The following is a 27,212-nucleotide window of genomic DNA, read 5'->3' on the forward strand; positions in this document are numbered from 1 at the left end:
TGGCTAGTAGCAGTAAATACCTTTTATTTCAATGATCTTTAAACTCTGAAACTTGGTGTTGTATTTAAAAATATATTTTTACTTCTTAGCCATAGAAAAATAATTCCCTTCTAAAAATATGATTGTTTTTTTTTTAAATCTATCAATTATACCAAAATACAAATAACATGCTCGACATCTTTTGCTAGTGTTAAAAACAACAGGATTGATAGGAAAGTATAAGAAACATTTAAATGAATCACTGCACAAAAATTCAGCTTTGTCGGAATGTTTTCGAACCAGGGTCATTTTAAATTTTCCTGAACTATATAGACTTTCTCTGCTCAATGAATGTGTTTCCACCCTAAATTTCACATTTTCAAATATCCGTCTCCTCTTTAGCGACAATGTAACTCTGTCTTCCACTAGAAGAACTACATTGACAGCTCTAATTTTTAAAAAAACAACACAAAACCCAACCCTCCCTTCCTGTGAATCTATACATTCGTATGTCGTATTATGTGTGCTTTTTTATATCGATTTACTGCCACAAAACACAGAAACAGACTGAAGTGAGCGACAACGAGAACGACGACGACCCCACGGAAAGACAAAAAGAAAGAAAGAAGATAAAAAAACGTCTCAGCTGCAAAACCAAATAAGAAATAATTAAATTTGGTGACGAGAACGCGAGACGAGACACAAACACAAAATTACGGGAGCAGGAAAAAACGTATTTGTTTCCAAAACAAGTGAATCTAAAATCAAATAAAAAAATATCATACAATTCCGGTGCAAGTTGCAGCAAGAGTTGTGTAAAAGTTGGAAGTTCCAAGGAAAACCAGTTACATCAGTGAAAGGCCCTTAAAGGTGCGCTCCATCTCCATTTCCATCATCTATGTGTTTTCATTTCCATTTCCATACAACAATTTTCTTTTCTTTTTTTATTTTTCTTGAATTTTCTTCACTCATTCTCTCAGCATCCAAATTCTATTCCAATTGACATTTTATTTTTGTTCTCTTTATTTTTTGGCCATGAAAAATCAAAAATCAAAAATGGAAACAAATTTAAATTTAATTAAAATCAATGTTTTGCTATTGTGTATCGATAACAACAATAAATTGAGATCGACTCTGTTCTATTTTAATGGCAAAAGGCAAACCCCCGAAGGTTAAAGCGTTGTCGCTGCTTTTTTATGGAGAAAACAGAGCCTTGAGAATGAAAACATCACAGTCTCGGGAGCATAGAAATGCTCCCACATTACGTCGGATTGTCTGTGGGAGGTGATTTTATCCAAAAACTGTTTTGCTTCCCTAAAAAGAATTTAATTGCGTTCTGCATTCACGATTTTTTAAAGTATTTAACTCCATTATAAAAGATTGAATGCGAATTCGATGAGCGACAGTCGAGTCGATTCGAGTCATATGCTTTTGCTTTGTTGTGACTTTTGCGAGAGTACCTATACCTACTATATGTTTATTTGTGCTCTGACGTCAGAGTCCGTCTAATTCATTTAAAAGAGTCTCACAAAAAAATAAACTTGTTTTCACGATTCTAGATTTTATCTCGCCAATTGACAAGTTAACCTATCTATGTACCTAGGTTAGGTAGGTATCTGTATCTCTATCTGATGCTGATCTCCACCTACTTTAGATATTCTCACGATGAACAAACAGAGACACAACCGCTTTTGTTTGTTTACAATAATTCTACAAAAAAAGACTCGCCTCGTTTTCCGTATGAGAGGAGCATGTGACGAACTTTCTTGTGAAATTTCACAGCACAACGGATCGAATATTGTTTTGGGTGTACATGTACCCAGCAACTGATTAAAAAACAATAACAAAATTTCCTCAATATGTGGCATGTTTTTATTTTTTAATTCGTTGCGTTTGGACGATTCAATCAAACTTTGTAAACATTGTTGTCTTTTTTTCATCGCTCGTCGTCATCATCATCATCGGCGTCGTCATAACAAAAAGATATATTTTTTATTTAGGCAGAATTTCCTAAGCTTGTGTTTTCATCTACAATCTACAACACGACATACAAACAAAAATTGAAATGAAAATTATTAATTTATGTAATGAAGCAACAACAAACCGATTTTGAGGGGCTTTCTATTTGAATACAAATTAAGCTATCTGCGCCTATCTTGCAATTAACGGTTTTGTGTGATGAATTTAAATTATTTGTTTTCAGTAGGTACCTACTCTTATTCAATTTTAGTATTAGAAATGTGTCTCTTGTTGTTTTGGCTGACTTGCACACGCTCCATTACTTAGGTGCCTCAGTTAAATTAATATTTTCAGTTTGTAGCTAACTATTTAACCAGTAATGGTATTAATTAAAAAAGATTAGCTTTTATAATGATTTTATTCATTTTAATGCCTTCCTAGCTCCTTATTTAATGAAGGTGTCCAATGAACCAGTTTTGATGTTAAATGGAAGTTTACAAGAATCTTTAAGAGTTATCTCTTAAATAAGATCGATGAAAGTGGCCGTCGTAATTTGTTGGGAGGCGGCAGACTAAAATTGAATTTTTAACTTCTCAAATGTTTGGTTTTGACAAATTAAAAACGTTCAATTTCAATTCTATTCAAATATTCATTTATTGCAAGTAATAATCATTATAAATTTTACAACAGCTTTTATGAATTTTGTAAGCATTGGCTTAGCCGTCAGCTCGACTGGTAACTTAAAAATATTTTAGTATACAATTGAACAAGTACATAATGTATAATGGTATAAAATTACAAAAAAAGTAAATAAGGTATGATTTGCTTGTATAAATAATTTCATTATATGACTTATGTATATTTCGTTATTATTAGCATTCTGTAGTGGTAGCTAGCTCTGACAAATTTGACAAGGTTCGGCCAATCTGATCCATTCAAAATCTTCTGTACTGATATGGATTGCTTACCAAAGCATACTCTTCTTTGCTGGTTAAAAATTGAACACACACTGATGAATTGAAAGCAATCTTCTTTAGCTTTCAAGTTACAAAAAGTTGTATAGTTTTCCATTTAAATGTAGAAGAAGTTCGCATCTTGATTTAAAAATTAGGGAAATCTCTTTATAGGAGATCGAATTTTAGAAGTAGTTCTTGTCACACAAGTTATAATTAATTGACGGGCATTTTCAATCATCTGCTTTTGGTTATATTCTTCAAGTTTCATCTGAACAATATTGTTGAGATTGATCCGCACAACTTCTCCACAGGAAGCATCAATGTTTTCCCATGTCCTCATCCACCAGTCCTTATTCCGAATTTCGTAGAGCATCATTATCTTACATAACCGAGTTTCCCGTAGACCAAGCACTTTAATTAAATAATCAGCTTATAACTTTAGACTTTAAGTAAAAAGTTTTGTCAGGCCTGTTTCCAAATAAATGAAAAGTTTGGTGCGGTTAAAAGAATATTGAATATTTCCTAACTTCACTCCGATTGGAACGCGAAAAGACCATTACTTTCGTTTTGTCTGTGTTGATGACTAGACCCCACTTGATACAATAGTCCGTAAGACGATTTACCATCAATTGAAGGTTTTCTGCTGATTCGGATAACAAAAGAAGGTCAGCATAGCGTAATACATTTATTAGTTTATTACGATACCCGCAATTCGGACACCTCCTGGAATGTGCGTAGCTATATCATTAATAAAAAGAGCAAATAGAAGAGCCCTGAGTAGACTTCCCTGCTTTACTCCAGTAAGTGATTTAAATGATTTTGAATATGTTTTGCCATCCCAGACGATTTATTTGGATCAATTTTGTCGACACCCAAGTTGGGAAAATTTAAAAAATTAAAAATGTTTAAGGTCACTAGAATCAAAACAAATGATTCTTAGAAAAATTTCTGTGCGTTTAGGTCGAAATGATTACAAAAATGTGTGTCCAAGCCGTTTCAATTTCAGCCTTTTTCTTGCCAGACGTGTTTTAAGCTTTTCTAAGTGCATTTTTCAACTTAAAACCCTAATTACTTTTTTATATAATAAATACCAGAAAAAATTGCCCGATTACAAAAATGTATGCCCAAGAAGTTCTTTTGGTTGTAGCCTTCTGTTTGCCAGATACGCTTAAATAATTTTTCAAATGCGTTTTTCACCATAAAACCATAAATAACTTTTTCGCATATCCGAAAACTTTTACTGATTAGAAAATGACGAGTTTAGACGATCATAGGGATGCATTTTTAATTTTAGGCCAACTAATCAATACAAAAATCGCGTAACATCATCAAATTGAATTAAAATCAAACGTTTTTATGTATTTGAAAATTGATTTTATAGAAAAAATCATTCATCACTAAATTCATCGGATGAAAGATTGAAAGCAATGTTCCCACTATCATTCTCTTCACTTTCCTTTTCGTTTGCAAAGAAATTGTCAGGTATTTTCAAACCCTTTTCATATCTGAAAAACGCAATCTTCTAAGAGGTCTAGCTTTCGAAATACTTGTGTCGGTATCGAATTTACAAAATTTCAACCCAGCTCGCACCTTTTTGATGCCGATGACACTAATACCGCAACCAAGGCTGTTATAAGAATGCGTTTTTATTGCTCAATATAAAATGAATATACCCTTTCATCGTTGTAAAAATTTTGAGAAAACTCGACATTTTGAATTTTTCAGCACTTTTGAAAAAATCGTGAACTAACCCCTAGGCAAAAAAAAATATTTTTTCATCATTGCTTCCAATCCCGATGAGATATATAGCAGAAGAAGAGTATTTTCAAACCCTTATCATATATGAAAACCGCAATCTTCTAAGAGGTTTAGCTTCCGACATAGTTGTATCGATATCGAATTTACACAATTTCAACCCAGCTCGTATCTTTTTGCTGCCGATGACGTTAATACCGCAACTAAGGTTTTTGGGCCCGCAATTTTTTAAACCCAGTTTAACAATGGTATTTTCAATTGTCCAGACGCAGTGATATGGGAAAAGCTTTATGTCTATATTTATTGCTTCATTTTTAAAATTTGGCATATTTAGTTGAATGATGTTATAAAACACTTCTAATGTTTGTATTTCTAACTCATGTGATTATCATTTCGAAATAAAAATCGGACAAATTACCATTTTCGAAAGCTTACCCCCGACCACGGCTGAAAAAAAGTTTATATTTGATATAATACATGAAGGAACTCCGGTTATCTCTCCACTCCCAAAACTTGCTGCCTGCTCTTAGACTATCACTTTTTACTTCAGTCTGAAATTCATTCGAGTGAATTTGAACTATAGAGCGGTTCAAATATTGGTTTTTGCACGTGATTGTGATCACTCAATTCTTTCCAAAATTATAAGCTGCATTGTTTTCAGAATGAATGTTGATCATAAACTTTTTTTTTGTTGTGATCGCTTAAAATTTAAGATAGCTTTTTAGCACTTACCAAAGTTTGGGAAACTTAATGCAAATTTAAAATTTAATATACATTTTTTTAACTCCAGGAATTTCGTATTTCTCATTAAAATATTCTTTTGTGGTGTTCATGTTTTCAAAAATAATTAAAAGTAAGCATAGAACGAACTAAATTCTCTTAATAACTGAAGAGTTTATTTCACCATAGTATTTTAGTCTTACTAGTGCAACCCAATCAGCCAAAACTTGTCGTTTATAACCACCGCCTCAAAAAGTTTAAAAATGCAACTAGTTGAAGCACATGGGAATATATCTTGATCTTATTACATGGGTCGGTAAAATTTTTTTCCTTTTAGTCATAATGCAATTTTACAATTAGTTCAAATTCAAATTCGCCTTTAAAATCACTATCACAACAGGTTTTTGATATCCTTAAAATTCAAAGAAAAACAAATACATTTTTAAGACCTTGTTTTATTGTTCATAAATTAGTTTTTCTTTTCAATAAATTCCGTGTTGGTTTTTCAAACTTAGAGTACCAATTTTTAATTTTAATCTGAAATATTATTTTATATAGTTTTCGAAAAATCTTAAAAATTTGTTAGATTTAACCTTCCTCACATAAATCTTAAAGAAAATGGGCAGGTTCAGGCAACATAAGGGACTTCAATTGCAGTCAACTACATTCTATGAACGTACATTTTGACCAAAGCAACAAGTTAGTTTTTCAAGGGTCATGAATTTCAAATTCAGAGCTTTACTTCGCAAACCTCTACTTTAAGTCTATAGTACAAAAAGTACCAACGAAATATCGTCTACAAAACACTCCTCAGCAAGCTACAAGTTCATCGCGATTTGATTGACAATTAACTCTTTTACAGAGAACATTAAAATTATTTGTGCAGAAAAAAAATCATAGAGTAAAGTTTAGCTCTCAGTTGAAAGAAAAAACATGATGAACTGTCATTTTGATAGAAGAACTCTTGACTTGATAGTTATTGAGATTTTTCTTGACTTTCCAGTCAACTTTCCATTAAAGTTGTCTAAATTGGAAAGTAATATTTTGGCAGCTGGCCAATCAGATACTGGATATATTGAAAAAATATAAAAATAATGTTGGAGACTTGTGTTTTTAAAATTTAAGTTCGGTTTCAAAATTAGCACTCAAAATTAACTTCAAAACATATTTTTCAAAAAATTGAAAGCATAAACTCAAGGTTTCTTAAAACTTCATTAAGATTTAAATGAATACACTTAACTAGAGATTTTCTAGAAATTAAGTAAGATACTAAAATTATTTAAACTGTATGTAGTAGACAAAGGTTTTGAACTTTACAAATCTTCATACACAATTTATTGTTAAGAACTATGTTGTGTTGCCCTTAGTCTTAAAAAACGGCTTTTGGTTGTCTTAATAATTTTAAAATATGATGTAATACAAATATGAATTGAGGACAACTTTTTTTGTTTGTGGGATGGAAAGTAGTACTTAACATACACAAACCTTAGTTTGTTCAGAATGTCTTTCTGCTTTATTGTTTATTAAAAATAATTTGCTGACGAATATTCATACAAAATCTGAAATGAACATTGGTGTAAAAAGTTCCCTGATTGAAGAACTTTTGGCCTTTTCTTATTACGTTCGTGTCATACAAAATTTACTTTTACTTTTACAGGTTTTCCACTAAGACAAATCCTAAATCTTTTAAAAATAAATGTCTAGTCAATCTTCCGTTTAGAGCATTTGAAATATACAAAATATAGGCATTAATGCCCTCTTGGTTGATCATGTTTGTACACAATTTGAAAGGCCAGTGTCTTGTACCACGACCTGCCGAGTAAGCGTGGCATGTTTGGTCAAACATGTCAGTTCCACCTTTATTTTTATTATAATCCAAAACAAAACATGGCTCATTTTTTATTGGATCTATTTACGCTTTATGGTGTATAGAAGACAAAAGCAAAACTACTTTTATTTTTTTTTTTGAAGTGTACGACAGTAACGTAAAATCACGAGTAAAAACAAATCGCAAAGAACCGACGAAACTTTACGACACACTTTAGTCACACGGGTTCAAATTTGGCCTAGCTGCACTTTTGCAACCTTACAGTTCAAAGCCCTTCAAGCCACTGACCCCGCACTTCTTACCCGTTGGTAGCCCTATAGTAGGACATAATTACCATGCACACAAGGTGGCGCTAAAGCGCTTGTGCTAAGAGTGCATTAACTTTGAATTCTTTGGCCTGCCCGATTTGCACCCTTGTGACCACAGAGGGTTAACTTTCAACTTGACACCTAAATAGCAGAAAAGTTATATTTAATTCGACGATAATCATCTTACCATGACCAAAATCATCGATTTTGATGTTCAAAAATGAACTATCTTCGTATTCTATCTCATTCCATTTCTTCATTACTTTTTTATTTAAGAAAACCTTTTGGAATGATTCTTTCATAATGAAATCCACCTAACATACCCCATCCGTATAATTTTCAATGCTTACAATTTTTCACTAGTAGTGTAATTTTTCAAATCGTCGTCGTTGCGATGGTGTATAGATTTGGATTTAGTTTGTTGTAATTCCTGAAATTAAAGAAGACTATTTATCCACAAAAAATATATCTAAAATCCATAGTATATTGTTTGTCATGAAAAAGCTATTATCCCATTATCATAAGTCGTTTAAATTCCGCTTATAGTTGAGAGTCCCTTATTTCACAATTCGGCCTAAAATAACATGAATTCTTCAAATTGCAAGTAGCTGATTCTTTGTTCTGTTTGAGCTGTCTATAATAACGGAATAAAAATAAACTGCTGCTGATCAAACGTTGATGATTCAGAAGCAAAGAAAACAATCACATCTGTTAGGTATTTCCAAAGCTACGACGACGGTTTGAAAACAGATTTGACGAAGTAAATTAATATCGAATTATTATTAGCTTGAAAAAACACATAGTTCTTAAATTTGAACCATATCTACAAATGTTCTTTAATAAGCTCAAAACATAACATATTTTTATAAGCAATCTCTAACGTTATAATCGATTTATGACTGGGTTAGAAATTATTAAGAATATTGACCATGACTGCTTTTTTTATAGTATTTATTCATTATAAACAAAAACAGATACACATGAACAATTACTTTTTGTTCTTCTGCTATTAATAAAATTCTAGTTCTTATTGAAGCACTGAGCGTGATTGTCTTGATTTTAGCTGGCGAGTATATTTATACAATATTATTTGTCATTATAAACGAGTAATCCACGATAAAATAAACAGAAGAAAGAAACGATAGTTTGGAAATCCAATCCGACGTGATACTTAAAAAAATAAACTTTCGCGTTAAAATTTATCAACATCTTCATTGCTTTAGCCCAAAATATAAAAGCATTTTGAAGTAAATATAAAAATTAGAGTCATAAAACAATTAAACCATTTTTTTTTCTGAGAGTTCTGTATTCGTAGAAAAATAAACAAAATTTGTAATTCAAATTAATCGTTTCTGGTGTGAGAAATCTGAGAACATGAATTTTTATGATTCGATTTCTCAAGAATTTTCGCACAAATCAAAAAGGATTCAAAGAAATGCAAAGATTTGTGTTTATATTTCATTCTCCTTCTCAATCCGTCTTTAAAAATTCTAAGAAATCTTAAAAACATAAACTGGCTAATTTAAAAAGGAAGTAGTAATTAATATTAAAGTCCTGTTATAATTCATTCTCCTGCTCTGTTAATCAAGATCCTCAGAAATCTTAGAAACATAAACTGGACAATTGATTTTAAATCATACACGTATGTACATAATTATCAAGTTTCCTTATTTCATAATAATAAGTAAATAATTTGTAAGTCCTAATGTGGTATGAGCAAGTACATTATCAAATTGTGAACCAATCTTTTGAAACTAGTTAAGAAACTCACTTGCTATTTTCTTCGGAGCGGTTAATTAAACAACAAAAAGATTGATGACTCATTTGCAAACAATAAACGCATAGAGTACTTCCTCTTATAAGTTCAGATAAGTCATGGAAACAGTAAACCCTGTTATCTATTTTTTCCTTATCATACATTGCACTAGAAATGATATTTGCAAATCCACAAAAATAATTTGTTTTATCACAAAATCAAATGTTTTTGACTCTGCTAGGGTCTAGCTAACTCCTCTTTTATATTGTGTGTCCAAAGGTAAATTTAAGTGCACACATTCTTTTAAATCCAAACATTGAATTAAATTCATTGGAAGATATACTTTACGGCTTTTTATCTTAAGATCTTGAAAATATGACCTTTTTGTTTTGAAATCATCTTTTAATTTAGTTTCCAAAAAGAAACTTTGACCAGACGCTTTTTATCTTTTTTATAATTCTATCTTCTTGTTTTTTGTATTTTTAGAATTAATCACGATCCATCAGATAAAGATCATCAGAATGGCCAATAGACAGCCGAATATGGATGAACTTCCACCACCCAAGGCCGATTTCAGTGCTCCGCCACCGTACGAGCTCTCAAGTTCAGATCTGCATGAAATACCCCATAGCAAATTGCCCACATACGAAGAAGTTCAAATGGAAAAATCCCTCAATGGCGAACTGCCACCCTCATTGACCGCCCACTTAGCAATGCCACCACCACCTCCGCCGCCACCACATCATCAACTCACCCAAACTCGAACCACCAGCACCGGCACCCAGCCTGCTCTCACATTCATTGCAATCGACACATCCGATGCCGAGAATCTCACAAGTGATCACAGCCTCCTGGGAACAGATATCATTTTCCTGGCAGCATTCATGGTAGCTTTCCTCTTCAATTGGATTGGATTCTTAATGTTGACTTGTTTTTGTCACACAATTGCCGCCCGATACGGAGCTCTATCGGGTTTCGGTCTGTCGCTGGCTAAGTGGACCCTGATTGTCAAACACTCCACCGATCTCGCTTCACACGAAAACTCCTGGTTGTGGTGGCTGATCATGGCCTTTGGCTTTCTGATTTGTGTCCGTGCACTCGTCCAGTATATCAGCATCAAGCGTACTTGGCGGTTGCTGTCTGCTTCGGCGCAGGAGCGCCTGTTATTTTTTTACTAATCATAAGGACATTAGTGTAATTAATTTTTAAACCATATAAAAGTCGCTATCGTCGATTATATACAAAAAAGAAAAAACTAAGATTACTGTAAGAGGCGCAGACACCACATTATTTATGTAAATGATATGAAATTGAGATGAGAGATATATGAGAAAAATGTGTAAAATGGAATTAATTGCTGCAGCTCATATTTTATACATTTTTAGTTGCAGATTCCAAGCGAATTGATAACTAAACATTAGTAACTGCACTAAAATACAAAACCCCACATTCACACAAAAACTATGGTAAACTATTTGAAACCTGAGTTCTATGAAAATACCAACAACAAAAGCAAAACAGAATTTTCAAAAAAGAAGTGATGGTGCTCTACAACATGTGAATTGAATTTGCAAAAAAGATTGCGCTCACCCCCCAGCATTTTATGTATATAACTGAGTGGAGACAAAGAGAGACCAACTAAACCAATCGAAGGAGTGCACCAGGGGGTAGCAATTAGCAAGTAACTATTTAAGTTCTAGTTAAAATTGAATTATGTTGCTTGCAATGTGATTTTAGATTATGTATTCCAAGGATGTTGTCGTAGTGGTTAATATTTTTAAAAAAATGCAGTTTTAGCATAAACAAACAAATGTTTTAATGTGCTTGCAAAATAAATCCAAAAAGCAGTTGAAAAATTTTAAACATTTTTCAAAAATAAAAACAAAAAAATACAAACTTTAAAAACAACAAAAAAAGTCCCAAGTCAAAAATGCTGGTAATTGTACTCTTTTCTTTTTGTAATTGTATAAATGTACAAGATTTACATGCATATTATTTTTATGGAAAATATATTTACTAACTAATTTGGTCGTAATTTAAACAAACAAAATAAACAAAAATGCTTTTTATTATTGATGTTTCAAGCTGAAATATTTTTTGAAGAAGGAAGATTTTTTTAAGTGGAAATAACCAAAACTATTGCCAAATTAAACTTGAGTTTTTATCTAGTTTTTTTTTTAGAATATTTGACGACTTTGGAACGCAAGGCTTCGGTCGTGTTGGTATATGCAATATCTGAGATTTTCAATTATACAAGTCGCATTAAGAGCTTATACTATTATTTTACTAGCCCAAAGCTAAGAAGGAGGTTGGTGGTCCGGCTAAATGAGTTGAGCACACTTCATTGGGATTCACGGAATGTTGGATTACGAAGGAAAGAAAAAACAAACTCCTTAGCAAAAGTAGGAACAACTTTACCCTTAAGGGGGTTGGAACCATACTGCGGGATATGAAAGAACGTGATAAAGAAAAAGCTGAATTAATTCTTACGAAAAAGCCAAAAGATTCAAACTTTGTACTTTATTCCCAAGGTTAAAGTACTACTTGGGAAATACAACCAATAACCGTTCTTATCTGATATTAGTTTATATAGAAACAACCTAAGAATAATGAGAATCCTTACTGGTTACTGCAAGATGAAAAGCCACCTCGCTTTCCTTATTCCAAGGTTGGAGAGTAAGATCCGTAATGGAGCCTAACGTGAGCCTTCTTCGAAATGTTTTTCCCGCTTAATTTTTTGTTCACACGGATGTTTTTCTCAAAACAGTGAATCTGCTTTGAGATAAATTTGCCTGGTACACAAATTCAATTAAGTTTAAATTGCACTACATTTTTTGCTCGATACAACAATACTTCGGAGGGAAATTTTTGAACATCGTTTATGTTTCCCTAGTTGGTCGATTTTTATTCCCACACTATCGGAAATAATGGCGTTTTTCAAATGCAAATAATTTTTCAGTTTTCTTTGTTAGATCAAATCTAAAACATTGGAGTGGTCTCCCAACAACTGAATGTATGTACATGTACATACATGGACATTAAAATAGAAATACTAAACAGAGTTTTAAAAATTAAATTTTTTACTGACTTGAAAAGATTTTTTTTTCAATGAAGACCAAACTTAATTTTTGTATTCCTTTTCTTTCAAACTTAAATTACCCATTATTTGTAGAACAAATTTCGTCGACATTAATATAGATACAAAGATTTAAAATAATTGAATTAAATGCAAAGCTGTTCTGGATTTAAAAATTATGTTAATATCTGATAGCCTGGACCTTAGCTTTAATGTGTGACATCTGATGGACATTAAGTCAACTAATTGGAGGCATCTGTCAATTGAAATATTGTACCACTCCTGTTGAACCATCAGGCAATTAGGATGGCCACTCTAATACGCTGATTTGTTGGTCCTTAAAATACTTTTGAGCAGATTTGGATGTGTGCTAAGGGTTGTCTTAGTTGGGTCGTCCGCATAAGGGAGCATCGTATCCTTCATGACATTCACCTTCATATTTTGATCCATTTTACCCTCAATCAAATGTATTGGACCAACGCCATGCCAAGAAAATGAACCCCAAAGTATGATACTGACTCCTGGACCATTCTGTACCGTTTTCTGGATGTATTTGGGATTCAGTTTTTTTCAAATTAAGCCTTCTAACGGTTTGTTTGCCATCATTCCAAACAAATTTATCTTTATTTTGTCCATCCACAAAACATTCCTCCACTTTTTGCCTCCTTTTGGCCCTCTCCAATAAAAATTATTGTGGGCGACTACCGCGTTGTTATATTTTTTTCCTTAGAAAGGGCACCATTCTTGCGATCCTTCTGAACAAGTTAGCTTCAACAAGTCTTCTACGAACAGTTCTGGAAGTTATTGGAAGCTGCAGTTTATTTATTATTTACCTTGAAGACTTGTAAGGATATTTTTTTTGATATGCAAATGATTTTTCAGTCAGCTGTTTGACTCAATTGGTCAAACTGGTTTGCAATCAACTCCAAAGATTTGCTCATTATTCTGGCTATTGCCCATAAAGATTTTTCCTTACTTCGTATAACTAAAGTGACACTTTTTTCAACCAGGGAAAAATGCTCACCGCTACCCATATTTTCCTTAGAATTAATTGTAATATTATTAAAATAATTTGAATTTACTTCCTAAAGTGAACTTATTGTTTTATAAAAAAAAAAACTAATATTTTTGATCTTAGTTAAATATAATGATCTGCATTCCAATGTGTTTCTATTTTAATGTCCACCAAAAATTCAGTCTTACCTAGGTTACGGTCCAATCTCCAAAAAATCAACAAGCAAAAAAAAATAAAACAAATGTTATCTTGCACAAGAGAGTCTTACTTTTTTTTGATAACGGTTAAATTTACTTCTAATGCATGTTGTTGTTTTAATTTGGTTTTACTCTTAGCAACTCTCTCTTTGTCTGTTTTAATGTCCATGTCTGTATACACATTTCATTGCTATTTTTGAAGATAGGAAAAATTCGGTAAAAATTTGTATTCACCATGTTACCAATTAGGTAAAATAAATGTCATCGTTTTCTAGGGACAAAAATATCCGAGACACCAACTTCTTAGAAGAAAAAGAACTTTACGACTTTAAAATACTCAAATACATACTTAGTTCCACGAAGAAATACAGGGTGGGCCATGAATTAGTTAACATTTAAAAAAATCGTATAAAAAAAAACATTTAACATATTTTAAAAATCGTTTATTTACGAGAAAGCTAATTAGTTGTAATTTATTTCTTAAAAATTAAATCGTCTAAATGACCACCGTTTCGGTTTTTGCACTCATCTAAGCGAGTCCTGAAGTTTTCGAATACTCTTCTGCAAAGAGACCGCAAGATCACCGACATCTCTTCGATGATTTTTTCTTTAATTTGACGGAGTGTATTCGGTTTACCAATGTAGACACGACTCTTTAAATAACCCCATAAAAAGAAGTCTGCTGGGGATCTGAACTTCTGGGTGAACATGGGATGTCACCTCGTCTGGAAATTAGCTTTTCCGGAAACATTTCTTTGACCACCGGCAAGGACTCGTTCGATGTATGACATGTCTTGTCATCTTGTTAAAACAATGTGTTACGATTATAGCCAGCAAATTCCAGTAGCATCGGTGCTAAGAACTCCCATAACATTTTTACATACTGGGTAGAATTAACAGTAGCTAAACGGGCTCGAGAACCTTCAAAAAAGTAAGGTCCGATGATTCCTTTTGCTGAAATTATGCAGCCCATACAGTTACCTTAGGAGAGTGAAGTGGCCTCTCATGTTTAGCTTTACGATTTTCGCTGCTCCAATACCTGCAATTCTGTTTATCTACATGTCCATTTAGGTGGAAATGGGCTTCGTCAGAGAATAAGATGTTGTCAAAAATACTGAATCGAGTTAACATTATTTCGGCATATGACTTACGCAAATTTAAATCATTAGGGTTTAGTTCTTGCACTACCTGGATCTTATATAGATGTAATTTCAAATCTAATTTCAAAATACGGCGTAATGATGTGCGGGATAATACTAACAGAAGCAGAAACTAACTGCACGTTCTCTTCGCTACGAGAAGTTCGCGGCCACCGGCGAGCCGGTTTGTTTCACATTTAGTGTAGATCTTCGAACTTCTTTACCCATTTCTTTATTAAAGGAGCACTTGGACACTGACTTAAGTCGTGTAAACCGTATTCAACGTGAAATAAGCGTCTCACAGTAATGAGCGGAAAGTTTTTTAAATAAAACTGTTTCACGCATTAAGCGCGTTATGGCCCCGCAAAGCGATCCATTGCGACTAAATTTCCAAGAAGCGAGCTAGTTCCCCGGCCCGCACCCCACGTGGCAATAGTTTTCGCGGTAAGTTACATTTAAATGTTAACGAATTCTTGGCACACCCTGTATATTTTGAGTAAGTGCAATTAATTGATCACAGTGCTCAATTTTGTTCACAACTTCTTTTTAATAAGATTATGCACAAAGTTCATGATTACAAAGTTTCCTGAAAGGAATAGGGAGTGTCTTACTATGTAGCTCGATTCTAAAAATAAATTTTTCGAATTCGCAAAGTCGTAAGTCCTCAATTTTAAAAGCAAATACCGAGAAAAAAGAGAAGAAGCATTGAAGAACAGATTTGGTGCTGACGATAACTATTGCGAATTCAACAAACTATTTTTTTAACTAAAACTCAAATGTATTTTATCGGAATAAAAATTCCTTAAATTAAATGTTTTAGTTTCTACAGTATAAAAAGTAGAATGTAGAATAGAAAGACTGAGCATACTGATCCACACCATCTTTTTGAACTCTGAATGTACTTAAAAAAAACGAGCCTATTTCTCTTCTCTTAAGACAACTTATTTTTCTTTTTAGATTATGCAATTAGCAACGTTGTTAGCGTCCTAACTGAAGACTGACCTGAATTTACCCCCCTCCCCTCCTCTACAAAAAAAAAAATTACACTAATATGGATTAAACTCAGACTGGCCAACAGTGTAAAAGCTAATTGATGAGTTAAGTTATATCCCTATTATGGTTAGCGGACGTTCGAAGTGAGATATTTTCATTATCGAACTAACACATTCGACATACCAAGGTTGGCGAACTATACAATTCGAGCTCGAAATTGAGTGAAATAAACTTCAATTCGTGAAATTTCAAAAAAAAAACTGTTGTGTTTATTAATTGATAATTTTAATATTTAATAAAAATGCAAAATAAACCAAAATGATAAGCAACATAGATTTGTTTTTTGGAGAAAACGAAAATTACAGACAAAAGTAAGAATGCTATTCGAGACAACTCTAATTTCTTGGAACTCCCTGATAATCTGTAAGTAGAACAAATATTTTATACCTACTGAAAGTTCTTTTAATTTTAATTAATTCCTTAAGTTTCAAAGCATATTTTCGACTGAATAAGGAAGCGTTTGTATTCGTATTAAACAAGTTGGAAGGCCAATTTAAAAATGCAAGCACTTCCTTAATCCCTGCTATACTAAAATTACTTCTGCCCTTAGATTGTTTTCTATTTGGAGTTATCAGAGTAGCGTAGAGCACTCGGTTTCCTTAGTATTAACAAAAGTTGTGTGTGCAATTGAAGAAAAGTTATGTCCAACCTGGATCAGGCTCAACATGTCACCCGATAAGAAACAAAACGCACAAAACTACTTTTTTTTAACGGCCAGGTTACCAGGAGTAATAGGATGTGTTGATGGAACCCATATAGGAATCGTTGCGTCATTAGTATCTTAGCAGAAAAGCATATTACAGTTTAAACGCAATGATAGTAAGTTTTTTCCACGAGAGTAACTTTTGGTTTTGAGTGCAAGTTTTAAGGAGTGTTTCCATAAAATGGGTTTTCGTTTTGTTGACTCAAGATATCCTGAATCAACCCATGATTCCTTTGTATAGAACTCCAGTAATCTTAAGTCAGTTCGTGAAACGTGGTACCAAAGAGGAAAACGTTCAATGTTCCTTGGCAGTATTTATATTTTTATTTCGTCGTTCAATAATTTTTCTTTTCCATCGCGAGTAGGTGGCCCAAACGAATTGAGGGTTGTAGCAAATTGGTCCCAATATTCCGAGTTCGATATCATCAGTTGACTAACTGATTTTTATTAGTTATCTTGCAGCTGAATAAAATGCATCGATTGATGTCATTTTGTAAAAGAAACGAAATATATAATATATATATGTATGAACTTATGTACATTGTTTTATTTTCCGAGATTTTTTTTACATAAGCTTCGACCTTTTCTCACACAATATGAACTTTCGACAAATAATAACACAAATGTTGTTCAAATCAACGATTATTCGATAGCGACAATAGAGCGAGATCAATATCCGAAAAATGTATGACATTTAAGTCGAATCAACGGTTCTCAATTCGCCAACGGTAATACAAATTTCTCACACTGACACGTTTATTCATTCGACTCGCCAATAGTAATAGGGGCATTTATCAGACCATCCAAGTTTATTTCATAAAACATTCAATTTTGTACTACAACTTTTATTTTTATTAAAAAAACAAATTAAACTTATTTTCATGACAATATTAAACTTTTAAGAAAAATGTAAAAACATAAAAAAAACTAGGACGAAAACAGTAAGATTTAGTTCTACATAAATGTAAGTTTAGTTCGTCCCATATTAACTTGCCAGACGTTGAGTTCTTCATAGTCTTCAATACATTTGTCCACTTGATCGGGCTTGAATCCTTTGGTGGTGCAACGGTCCATAACGTCGGAGATCCTGACAGTCTTGCTCGAACCAGCCAATTCACGGACAATGTAAAAGATTTTGTCCGAAGTGTTTGGAAGGCTAAAAAAGACGAGAAAATAATCAAGTTAAAAAGGATCAGAAAAATAAATGACATCGAACTTACTGTCCCTTTTGATGTTCATGAATTTGATTGAGAGAATCCTTTGACATTTCGAGAAGACGTAGAGCTTCTGCGACATCATCCTTTTCCACACTGTCGGCTAAACGAAGACGAGCCAAAGCAGTTGATAATCGCAAAATTCCCAACAAGTTACGGGCCGAAGTGAATGTCATATCCTTGCGATTCCTAGCTTCCCGACGCAGCTCAACATAGGCTCCCACAATGTATTCAGTCAATTCGTCGGGGATGGTAGGGTTCATCCGTTTGCACAAATTGATGTAGCGTCTCATTAGATTCATGTCCAAGGACTTAACTTTACTCGGTGGTTGTTTTCCATGGCTGTGTACAAATGTGATGTGCTTTGCCAAACGAAGATCATTCTCACGATCGGGTTTGTCTTGGATCAGCCAAAGCAAATCAAAACGAGATAGTAAAGCTGCTGGCAGTTGGATGTTCTGTTCAACGGTTCGACGTGGATTGTATCGACCAAAGGCAGGATTGGCAGCTGCAAGGATGGAAACTCTGGCATTGAGGGTGGTCATGATTCCCGCCTTTGCAATTGAAATGGTCTGTTGTTCCATAACCTCGTGAATGGCTGTTCGATCATTGTCGGCCATTTTGTCGAACTCGTCAATGCAGCAGACACCTTGATCGGCCAGGACGAGAGCGCCACCTTCCAGTGTCATTTCGCCGGTAAGAGGATCCTTCATAACAGCGGCGGTAAGACCAACACCAGAGGAACCCCGACCGGTGGTATATTGACTGCGAATAGCCAGACGACTGATGTAGCCCAACAATTGAGACTTGGCCACACCAGGATCTCCCATCAGACAGATATTGATGTTACCACGAATCTTCATACCATCTGGGCGTTTATCAACTCCTCCTACGAGAAGAAGCAAGAGAGCTTTCTTTACATCCAAATGTCCGTAGATTTCAGGAGCCAAGCTAGTGGCTAGTCGTTCGTAGAAATCGTCTTGAGCCAATTCAGCCAACTCCTCAGCTGAGAGCTCTGCGTCCTGCTCTGTGACATCAGTGTTTTTGTTGATACAAATTATGCGCTGAATAAAAAAAATTAAATGAGTTTTGGTACATATGAAATGGAAGTGTTTTAACTCACGTAGGCATCCAAAAATGTCTCAGACAGGAGACCAGATACAAGTTGCCTGAATCCGGAGCGCATCAGAGGCAGGAATGTCCCTGAAATGCATACATGGTCGCCAGGTTGAGCTTGTCTTGTCACTTCACCACGGCACATGATAGTCAAGGTGCGAGGAATGTGACCCACTGGTACCTGATCGCTGTGCTCTTGAATCTTGAGCTCTTGGAATTTGACGAACTTTGAACCACGAGTTTGTAAGTACAGTCGACCTCCAGCCTTATTGACTCTGCAATCATCTGAGGGACACTCTTGAACTGGCATAAAAGTTAACGAGTTCACAGGCTGATATGTTTCCGATCCGCAACGATCGCAAGTGTATGTGGCCACAACCATCATGGGCTTCACTTCAGTGCATCTGGTGACAATTCCTCGAACAGTCACTAGTTTACCAATCTGTTCGGCTTTGATTTCACGGATTGAGGAGGTCTTCTCGGTGGATAGAGGTTTAAAACCTACTTCGCTGTTTTTTTGAGCATATTTTTTTTAGCAAACTTTAAATAAAAGACAACTAGGAAGAATAAACTTACAATCTCTTCATGAGTTCAGGAGGGAAACGATTCCTTTCGTCACGCATTTCCATTTGATTCCTTGTTCGAGATTCCATCAACAAACGATGTTCAATGTAAACGTCGAGGGCATCTTTGGCATGGACTTCCCTCTCTTTGTAGTTGGGAAGAATTTCCATTATTACATCGGAAAATATGGATGCATAGCGTCGACTGTTCTCAATCACAGCTTCAACCAAGCCTTCATTGAATTCTTGCAAGTGATCCAAATCAATTGTAATTAGAACCTAATGAAACCGTCAGTTTAATTTAAATACATCTTGAATTATTTAAAAATAAAACTTACTTGTTCTCTGTGAGCAATTTTAACTAATTGATTGGCGTAGACAAATGTTTTCTTGCCATCGTCGTCGGTTTTACAAAATTCACCGAGAAATGTTTTGATGGATTCTGAAAGAAAAAAGCAATTTTTTGAAGGAGAAAATTCGAGTGAAAACAGATTATTTTTTACCTCTATCTTGAGCGTAGTCACGTCGAGACATTTTTCTTCTAAATTCGGTCTGGTTTGATGTTAGATTTTAAAATGATTCTTGAATTATTTCAGTTTCTTAAAACAATTTTTGGAGCCACTCGATGCAGAAGCAGCAGCCACCTTTTTTGATATGGTTTATGAATTTTCCCGCCAAACAAAAACAGACAGTCGGCAAAAAAGAGTGATGCCAAAACTACACCGAAATGACAGCATTCAGTAATCTGGGAAAAAATGTTCTCTCCACATAATGCAATCTTGATATGTGACATTAAAGACGATAGGGATTTCTGTCAAACAAATAAAACACTTTATTAATGGATTTAGTTTTTCTAACAATTTTTCTACACTTTAGGTTTTTAAGATGAATGAAGATGCATTTAAGTCCCTTATTTGCATTTAAGTCCCCTATTTATTCCAGTAAGTCATTTCTGACCTTGATTTGTAAGTTTACAACAAAATGTGATCAAATATGAAAGAAAATTGCAATTTCAAGAAAGAAAAAAAGAAGAACAACGAAATAGAAAGGCTTTAAGGAAACTTCTGTGGAGTTGCAAGGTACCTACAGAAAATAATATTTTTGATTAAGGAAATACAAATTAAGAAAGTATTTGGTCTTAAAAAAACAATTTTAGGGAAGAAATTAATGTCAAATTATTTTAAAATACAATATTTTCTTTTATATTTTTAGTCAAAGAACTTCAAAATAAATGGAAAAATTTGAAGACATGCTTTCGCCGAGAGCTCAGTAAACAAAAAAATGTAAAATCAGGCCAAGCAGCTACTAAGCGGCGCAAATATGTTTACTTCGACCAATTATCTTTCCTTTTGTAATCGATGGAAGACCGCCCAACCGTCAGCAATTGCGAAATTGAAGAATTTGATGAAAATTTGGAGGTATTCTTAACAGAAGAACAGAATACACCCGAAATAACCACACAAATCCAAGCGACTGGATCCAAAAAAAAAGAAAACGACATATGAGCAGGATTTGTTGGAGATTTTAAGGGAGAAAAAGATGAAAATTTAGATGAAGACAAAACATTTTTACTCTCCTTGTTGCCATCATTTAAAAAATTCAACGACAGCGAAAAATTTGATGTCAAAATTGAATTTTTGCGCGTTTTAAAACGAAAGGGCCAAAACAAAGAGAGCATCAAAAAGAAAGAATCACACAAACGATATCATTCGTATTCAAAGAACGATTCGGACTCCGAATCAAATTAGTTAGTTTGCACTTATAACCATACATTTTTTTTCCCTAAACTATGAACTACATTTTATTTTAATTTAATGAATTAATAAATAATTATTTTAATTAAAACATAATCTTTATTTGTTTACCTCAGTGTAACCGCCAGTCTTTCTTCTGGAGATATTGCTTTCCTCCACCTGGTGTTTTTGAAAGTTATTAAAGGCCTTATCAAAAACAGAAGTTCATCAAAACTTTTGTTGCTCATTCGGAAGTATTTGAAAAACTTGCTTGGGTGGGATCGGAGGTCTAGATAAATTTTTTTTAATTGCCCTTTTACAAGGCGTTGTGAGTTCAACGGGTGAACCCAATATTGCCTTTTGATTACAGGTTTATTTCTTCTTTTTAATTCAAACGCACATATCAGTGCCATTTCGTAAAAATTCATGTCTTGAAAATTTCATTGACTTTCAAAAAACAAAAAATATGTTTTATATAATTTTGTATTGCAACAATATATCTACTCTTTTCTTTCATAAGCAAAAGAGTAGGACAAATTTGAACTATTTTGTATCGTGTATATGAGATAGAAATAGTGAATAAATGTTTACTGTGTATTGGTTTATTTCGTTGATTACTTTTGGAGTTGCTTATGTGCGCGATGTTTGGGCAACTGACGATCAAACTATTTGGTTTCAAAAAAGTTGCATGTGCGCGCCTAGCCTTATACTTTTCTCCAAATCGAAAAACCCTTTTATTTTACGCTTTTAGTTTTTTCCTATGATAACTGAGTTTCAACTTTTTTTTTGTGGTTTCTTGAAATGTCAGCTGTGAAACTTTCTAGGGCCATTCGCTTTCTTAAAGCGTTAATTTGTGAAAAAATGACAGCTCCGAAAAGAAATTCTTAAGAATTCGGCAGCGTTATAAAATTGAAGAGTTTTCCGCTCTGGACAAATAAAAAGAGGAAAAACGATTTTGACAGATCGTTCCTGAGAAGACGAACTTACTTTGTTTATTGAGGTTTTCCACAATGACAGTTAACTTTTCCCTGAATTTTTGGCAAAATTGACATTTTGTTCCAACTCAAGGGCTTAGGTCACCCTAGAACTCTCAAAAGAAATCGTTAAAAAATCACAAGAGGTGTTAGCCCAGTATTAAACCATTATTTTGAAATCAATCGCTTTAAACAATTATTTTTAGCAATCACTGATATTTATAGTAATATTCCGTTTCTGTCAATCTAATTTAATTTGGAGCATTTCTGAAAAATTATCACCTAAAAGTTATTTTTAACTTCTGAAAATTAAATAGAGGAAATTTTGCATTTTCTCCGTAATTTTCTTAACGATAAAATGTTCAAACGCTTATAATTTCGCATTTTTTTTTCAAAGTTCTACTTTTCTCATTGAAAGATTAATTATTTATTATTCCCGATACCGATAAATGTTGCAAGCTTTATTCACCATAGCCTTTAAGTACTCAGCCTTATCACAGGTCCCGTCGTAATAGATACGTACGAACCCCGAAAAAATTGCTACGGAATTCGGAGTTCGTGTAAAATGGTATCACTAGCCCCGAATGAATAGGAAGTTTTGGCAGTTTTTTTTTCGAACGGTTATTTTGATCGGAGTTCAATTGAAAACGAAAAAAAAAATATTTAGTGTGTGAAGATGAATTAAGTAAAAATAAAATATATGAAGACAATCATGTAAGTTTTACTATTGTTTTAATGTGAAAGTGTTTTCCTATAAAATTTAGTTCCAAAGGCTTTATGAAATGCTTCAAGAAAAAGCTAATTGCCCAAGTATTTTCGAAAATCCCTAAGAAGGAAATGAATTCGTTTTGGGAAGCAGTAAAAACAGAGTTAAATAGACTAGGCCCACCTTCTAAGGACACCTCTAGCTGGAGAAAAGTAAATTGAATAGATTAGTCCGAACTTTTTTATGATTTAATTCAATTCTTAGGAGTGGTTGGATTGGAAGGCATACATCAAGAGAAAAATGGTTGAGAACAAAAAAGAATGCAAATCTACAGGTGGCGGAGGAAATAGAATGTATTCTTTTAGCAGACTCGAAAAAGGTGTCATAAGACTGACTGGACTTCAAACTTCGACCAGAAGAATAAAAGATATACAATCTTTTAGATTGGAAAATCTTATGAGCCTTTAGAATTTTCTTCATTTATTGCAAAGATTGCAACGGCAATATTATCCATTTTTAAAGACAAAAACAAATAGAACTAAAGTGAAAGATGAAAAAAGGGCTTTTATTTTTTTTTCTTATTTTGACGCAAATCAGCTGATTTTGACACTCCGAAATCAGTATTTCTGTGTGGGGCTTATGATGTATGTAAATGTATTCGTAGAGTTACAAAATTTTCGGGGACTCGCTACTAGGGACTGTGTGATAAGTGTGACTATGATAAATTTGGTAAAAACCTTATTGTAACACTAAGATCTCTAAACCATTTTTGTACTCAAGGTTTTGTTTAACTTTTCAGTAATTAGCCGTTTTCGATTAATAAGCGTGAACAACTTTTGAAAGATTTGGTACAAAATTGGATTATTTGTTAATTTGAATAATTTTTAAAATATGGTTATTTTTTGGCATGTTTTTTTTTTAACCTTGGTTATTTTCTAACAAGGGTCATTTTTCACCAAAGTCATTTTATAACTGCGTTTATTTTTTAAACTAGACAATTTGTCAACCTTGTTTATTTTCAAACCGCAATTATTTTTGAACTAGTTTCATTTTTCTATTTTATAACCTGAGTTATTTTTACCTTAGGCTATTTCGGAACCTGGATTATTTTATACGAAACGTCATTTTTTATCGTGTGTTATTTTAACGTGGGTTATTTGTTATCCTTGGTTATTTTATAACCCTGGCTATTTTTTTAATTTGGTTATTTTTGAATTTGAGATATTTTTCAACTTGTGTTTTTTATAAAAAGGAGCAATTTTTTACCGTTGAAGATTTTAGAACTGCAGTTATTTCTTAACTTTGGTTATTTTGTAACATGGGTAATTATTTAACTTGTTTTACTTTTTAACCTTGGTTATATTGTAACATTTGTTATTTTTTACCAAAGACGTTTATAACTGCGTTTATTTTTTAATCTAGTCAATTTATTTAACGGGGGTTATTTTTTAACCTTTGTTATATTGTAACATGGATTACTTTTCATACTGTGTTATTTTGTAACCTGGGTTATTTGTTATCTTTGGTTATTTGATTACCCTGGTTATTTTTTAATATAGGATATTTTTCAACTTGTTTTTTTTTTTATAAAAAGGAGTAATTTTTTACCGTTGGCAATTTTATAAACGCAGTTATTTCTTAACACTGGTTATTTTTTAACCCTTGCTTATTTTGTAACTTGGGTAATTATTTACCTTGGGTTAGTTTTTAAAATGGATTATTTTGTAACATGGGTTATTTGTTATCCATGGTTATTTTTTTAATTTAATTATTTTTTAATATGGGATATTGTTCAACTTGGGTTTTTATAACGTAGGTTATTTTGTACCCTTGATAATTTTTCAACATGGGTAATTATTTAACTTGGGTTATTTATCGCCAAAGTGATGGATGCGTTTATTTTTTAACCTATTCATTTTGTCAACCTTGTTTATCTTTAAAAAGTAATTATTTTTTAACTTCGGTTATTTTGTAACCTGGGCTATATTTCCTTCCTGTTTTTTTTTTTATCTCTGGTTGTATTTTGACTTTGATTGTTTTATAACCTGTTTTTCTTTTTTAAACTCAAATAAATTTAAAAGCTGGATCATTAGCCTGTGATACTTTATAACTGGTTTTAATTTTTAACCCCTATTATTTTCTAACATAAGTTATTTTACAACCAATGTTTTTTTTCCAACCTGGAATAATTTTTAACCTATTTATTGTTTAACTTTGGAGATTAAACGAATAAAAATGATATGTTAGTCCAAATTTCTTTGCAAGTGGGTTATGTTAGATTAGGTTGAGGAGCTGACAGTTGTGACAGTTACCGTCATACTTATATCAATACAGTGTTCAGTTAGTCAAGCCATTTAAAGGTTTTGACGAAGTTCAGAATTTTAGTACCTGGCGTACTAGAGAGTTCTTCTAAATCCCAGAAAAAATAGTTGCCAAGCAGTTTTATTCCTTTGATGGGGGGGTGCGGGACAGTGACACAGAAAGTGCGGAGTGTCTTCATGCACCTCCTCGTCACCGCATCCTTTGCATAGATCATCTAAACTGATTCTCATCTTTTTCATATGATAACCTAACAGATTATGTCCGGTGATTATGCTTACCAGAGATCGAAGTGATCCCTTGTGTAGCTGCATAATTCTTCCCGTTCTTTGTTTGTTAAAACAGGGCCAGATCTTTCTTGTAGTGCCGCAGATCTTAAGAAGATTCCACCTTTCATCGGCCTTAATATTTATTCTTTTTCAGATTTCCTGTTTTAAATAACAGGTAGGGGTGCTGACTAGTTGAGCTTGGCTTACGTCAAGCATTGACCTAATCTTGTTAATTCATCGGTTTTCTCGTTTCCTAGTATATCGCTGTGGCCTGGGACCCAGCAGAGTCTAATGTTGTGCTGTGCGTCAAGAACCTTAAGCTCTTCGCGGCAGCATGAAGCAAGCTTTGATTTTACCTCAGTTGCAATAATCGCTTTTATTGCTGTTTAACTATCAATGTAAAAGGTGATATCAGCTCGTGGTACCGCCATCATTGATCCATTTTTAGCAGATGTTGTCACTGCCAGGACCTCCTCTTTTCTAAAGCTTTCCACCATACAAATAACCATAGGTTAGTATTGGTCTAATTATTGCCGAATACCCCAGGTTTTTCCGAAAATTCTAATGAAGGATTAAAATTAAATCGATGACTTTTTGAGTCTATCTTTGGTGTTCAGGCCCCAGTTTAGTTTTGTATCTAAGATCACACCGAGATACTTTGCGTGATCAGAGATTTTAAGAGGGCAGCCATTAATTGAAGGTATTTTAAAATCAGGTATTTTGCGCTTGCTAGTTAATAGCTGGATTGACTGCCAGCCCATAGTTCCTAGTCCATTTGCTTACCAACGACAGGGAGTATTCGGTATGTTCACTGATAGTGGGTAGGAGCTTGCCAGTCGCTAGTAATGCAAGATCATCAGCGTAGGCTATTATCCTTACTCCACTTGATTTCAATTTAGAGAGTATGCCGTTCATGACAAGAACCCAAAGTAGCGGTGAGAGAACTCCACCCTGAGGGGTGCCCCTGGATGTGGTTACTCTCACCCTTTCGTCCGCTAGCTCAGAGTTAATTTGTCTCTTTCTGAGCATACACATTATCCACTGTGTTATTGCCTTTTTGACTTTGTGGTCCTCAAAGGCTTGAGGTTATTAGAATTCTCTTGCAGCGTGATTTCGACAAGATTCAGCGATATTGCGACGACTGGAAACTGAAATTAAATGTCCAGAAGTCAGACAATTCTGTTGCGGACTCCGTTGGCTAGGGCCACGAGGGATACGTGCAAGAATTGGCGCAAGATGGTCATCGTTAATCTTCACGGGCAGCCATTAGCGAGAAAAAGTGCAGTGAAGTACCTCGGTATCTGGTTAGATCAGTATTTATATTTCGACAGACATATAAATTCTGCTATGACCAGGGCCAGAGGAGCCTTCGCTCTGACGAATCGGCTTGACCCCAGAGTGAAGGTAATTTGCTACATGGCCCTCATACGGCCAATTTTCGTTTATGGTTGTCCTGTGTGGTACAACGTTGCCCCTTCCCAGATGGAGAAGTTTCGGGTGTTCGAGCGGCAGTGTTTACGACGCTGTACCGGCTTATATCGAACAGTCGAATCTTCTTATGTGCATTACTCATAAAATAAACGCTGGTGTGCCCCAGGGCTCCGTTTTGTCTCCGACCCTCTTCCTCATTTTTATAAATGATCTCCTGTCTGCTACTTCTAATCCAATACATTGTTTCGCTGACGATAGCACTCTTAGCTTTTCATATTCGTTTCCAGACTCACAACCCTCCTCTTCGGATGTGGAACTGCAACGGCAAAATATGATTAGCTCATTAAATTCCGACTTACACAGCATTGTACAATGGGGAATAAAAAATCGTGTGGAATTTAATGCTTCGAAAACGCAATGCTGTCTTGCATCGTTAAAGCGAG

The 27,212-nt window shown here is 33.9% G+C and overlaps 2 protein-coding genes across 2 annotated transcripts; one reads left to right on the top strand and one right to left on the bottom strand.

Moving 5' to 3' along the window:
• Positions 1 to 523: 523 nt before the first annotated feature.
• Positions 524 to 11,345, top strand: LOC129946180 (NEDD4 family-interacting protein 1). The gene is made up of 2 exons (XM_056056264.1): positions 524 to 849; positions 9,748 to 11,345. The coding sequence occupies exon 2, from the start codon at positions 9,783 to 9,785 to the stop codon at positions 10,437 to 10,439; it is 657 nt and encodes a 218-aa protein (XP_055912239.1). The 5' UTR covers positions 524 to 849; positions 9,748 to 9,782; the 3' UTR covers positions 10,440 to 11,345.
• Positions 11,346 to 17,268: 5,923 nt separating this feature from the next.
• On the bottom strand, positions 17,269 to 20,000 carry LOC129947708 (DNA replication licensing factor Mcm7). Its single transcript, XM_056058369.1, has 6 exons — positions 19,841 to 20,000; positions 19,676 to 19,779; positions 19,351 to 19,616; positions 18,782 to 19,283; positions 17,665 to 18,722; positions 17,269 to 17,600 (listed from the first exon to the last, which is right to left on the bottom strand). Exons 1-6 carry the CDS (start codon positions 19,869 to 19,871, stop codon positions 17,399 to 17,401), a joined length of 2,163 nt encoding a protein of 720 aa, XP_055914344.1. The 5' UTR covers positions 19,872 to 20,000; the 3' UTR covers positions 17,269 to 17,398.
• Positions 20,001 to 27,212: the final 7,212 nt, after the last annotated feature.

This window comes from Eupeodes corollae, chromosome 2 (genome assembly GCF_945859685.1).
Source record: "Eupeodes corollae chromosome 2, idEupCoro1.1, whole genome shotgun sequence".
In the NCBI taxonomy this organism is placed as follows: domain Eukaryota; kingdom Metazoa; phylum Arthropoda; class Insecta; order Diptera; family Syrphidae; genus Eupeodes; species Eupeodes corollae.

Excerpts from the sequence above, each read along its gene's own strand:
- LOC129947708 (XM_056058369.1), bottom strand. The coding sequence starts at position 19,871 with ATGTCTCGACGTGACTACGCTCAAGATAGAG. Across the intron at positions 19,284-19,350 it reads CCTGAACTCATGAAGAGATT|CGAAGTAGGTTTTAAACCTC; the intron begins GTAAGTTTATTC and ends TCAAAAAAACAG. Across the intron at positions 18,723-18,781 it reads AGACATTTTTGGATGCCTAC|CGCATAATTTGTATCAACAA; the intron begins GTGAGTTAAAAC and ends TTTTTTATTCAG.
- LOC129946180 (XM_056056264.1), top strand. The coding sequence starts at position 9,783 with ATGGCCAATAGACAGCCGAATATGGATGAACTTCCACCACCCAAGGCC.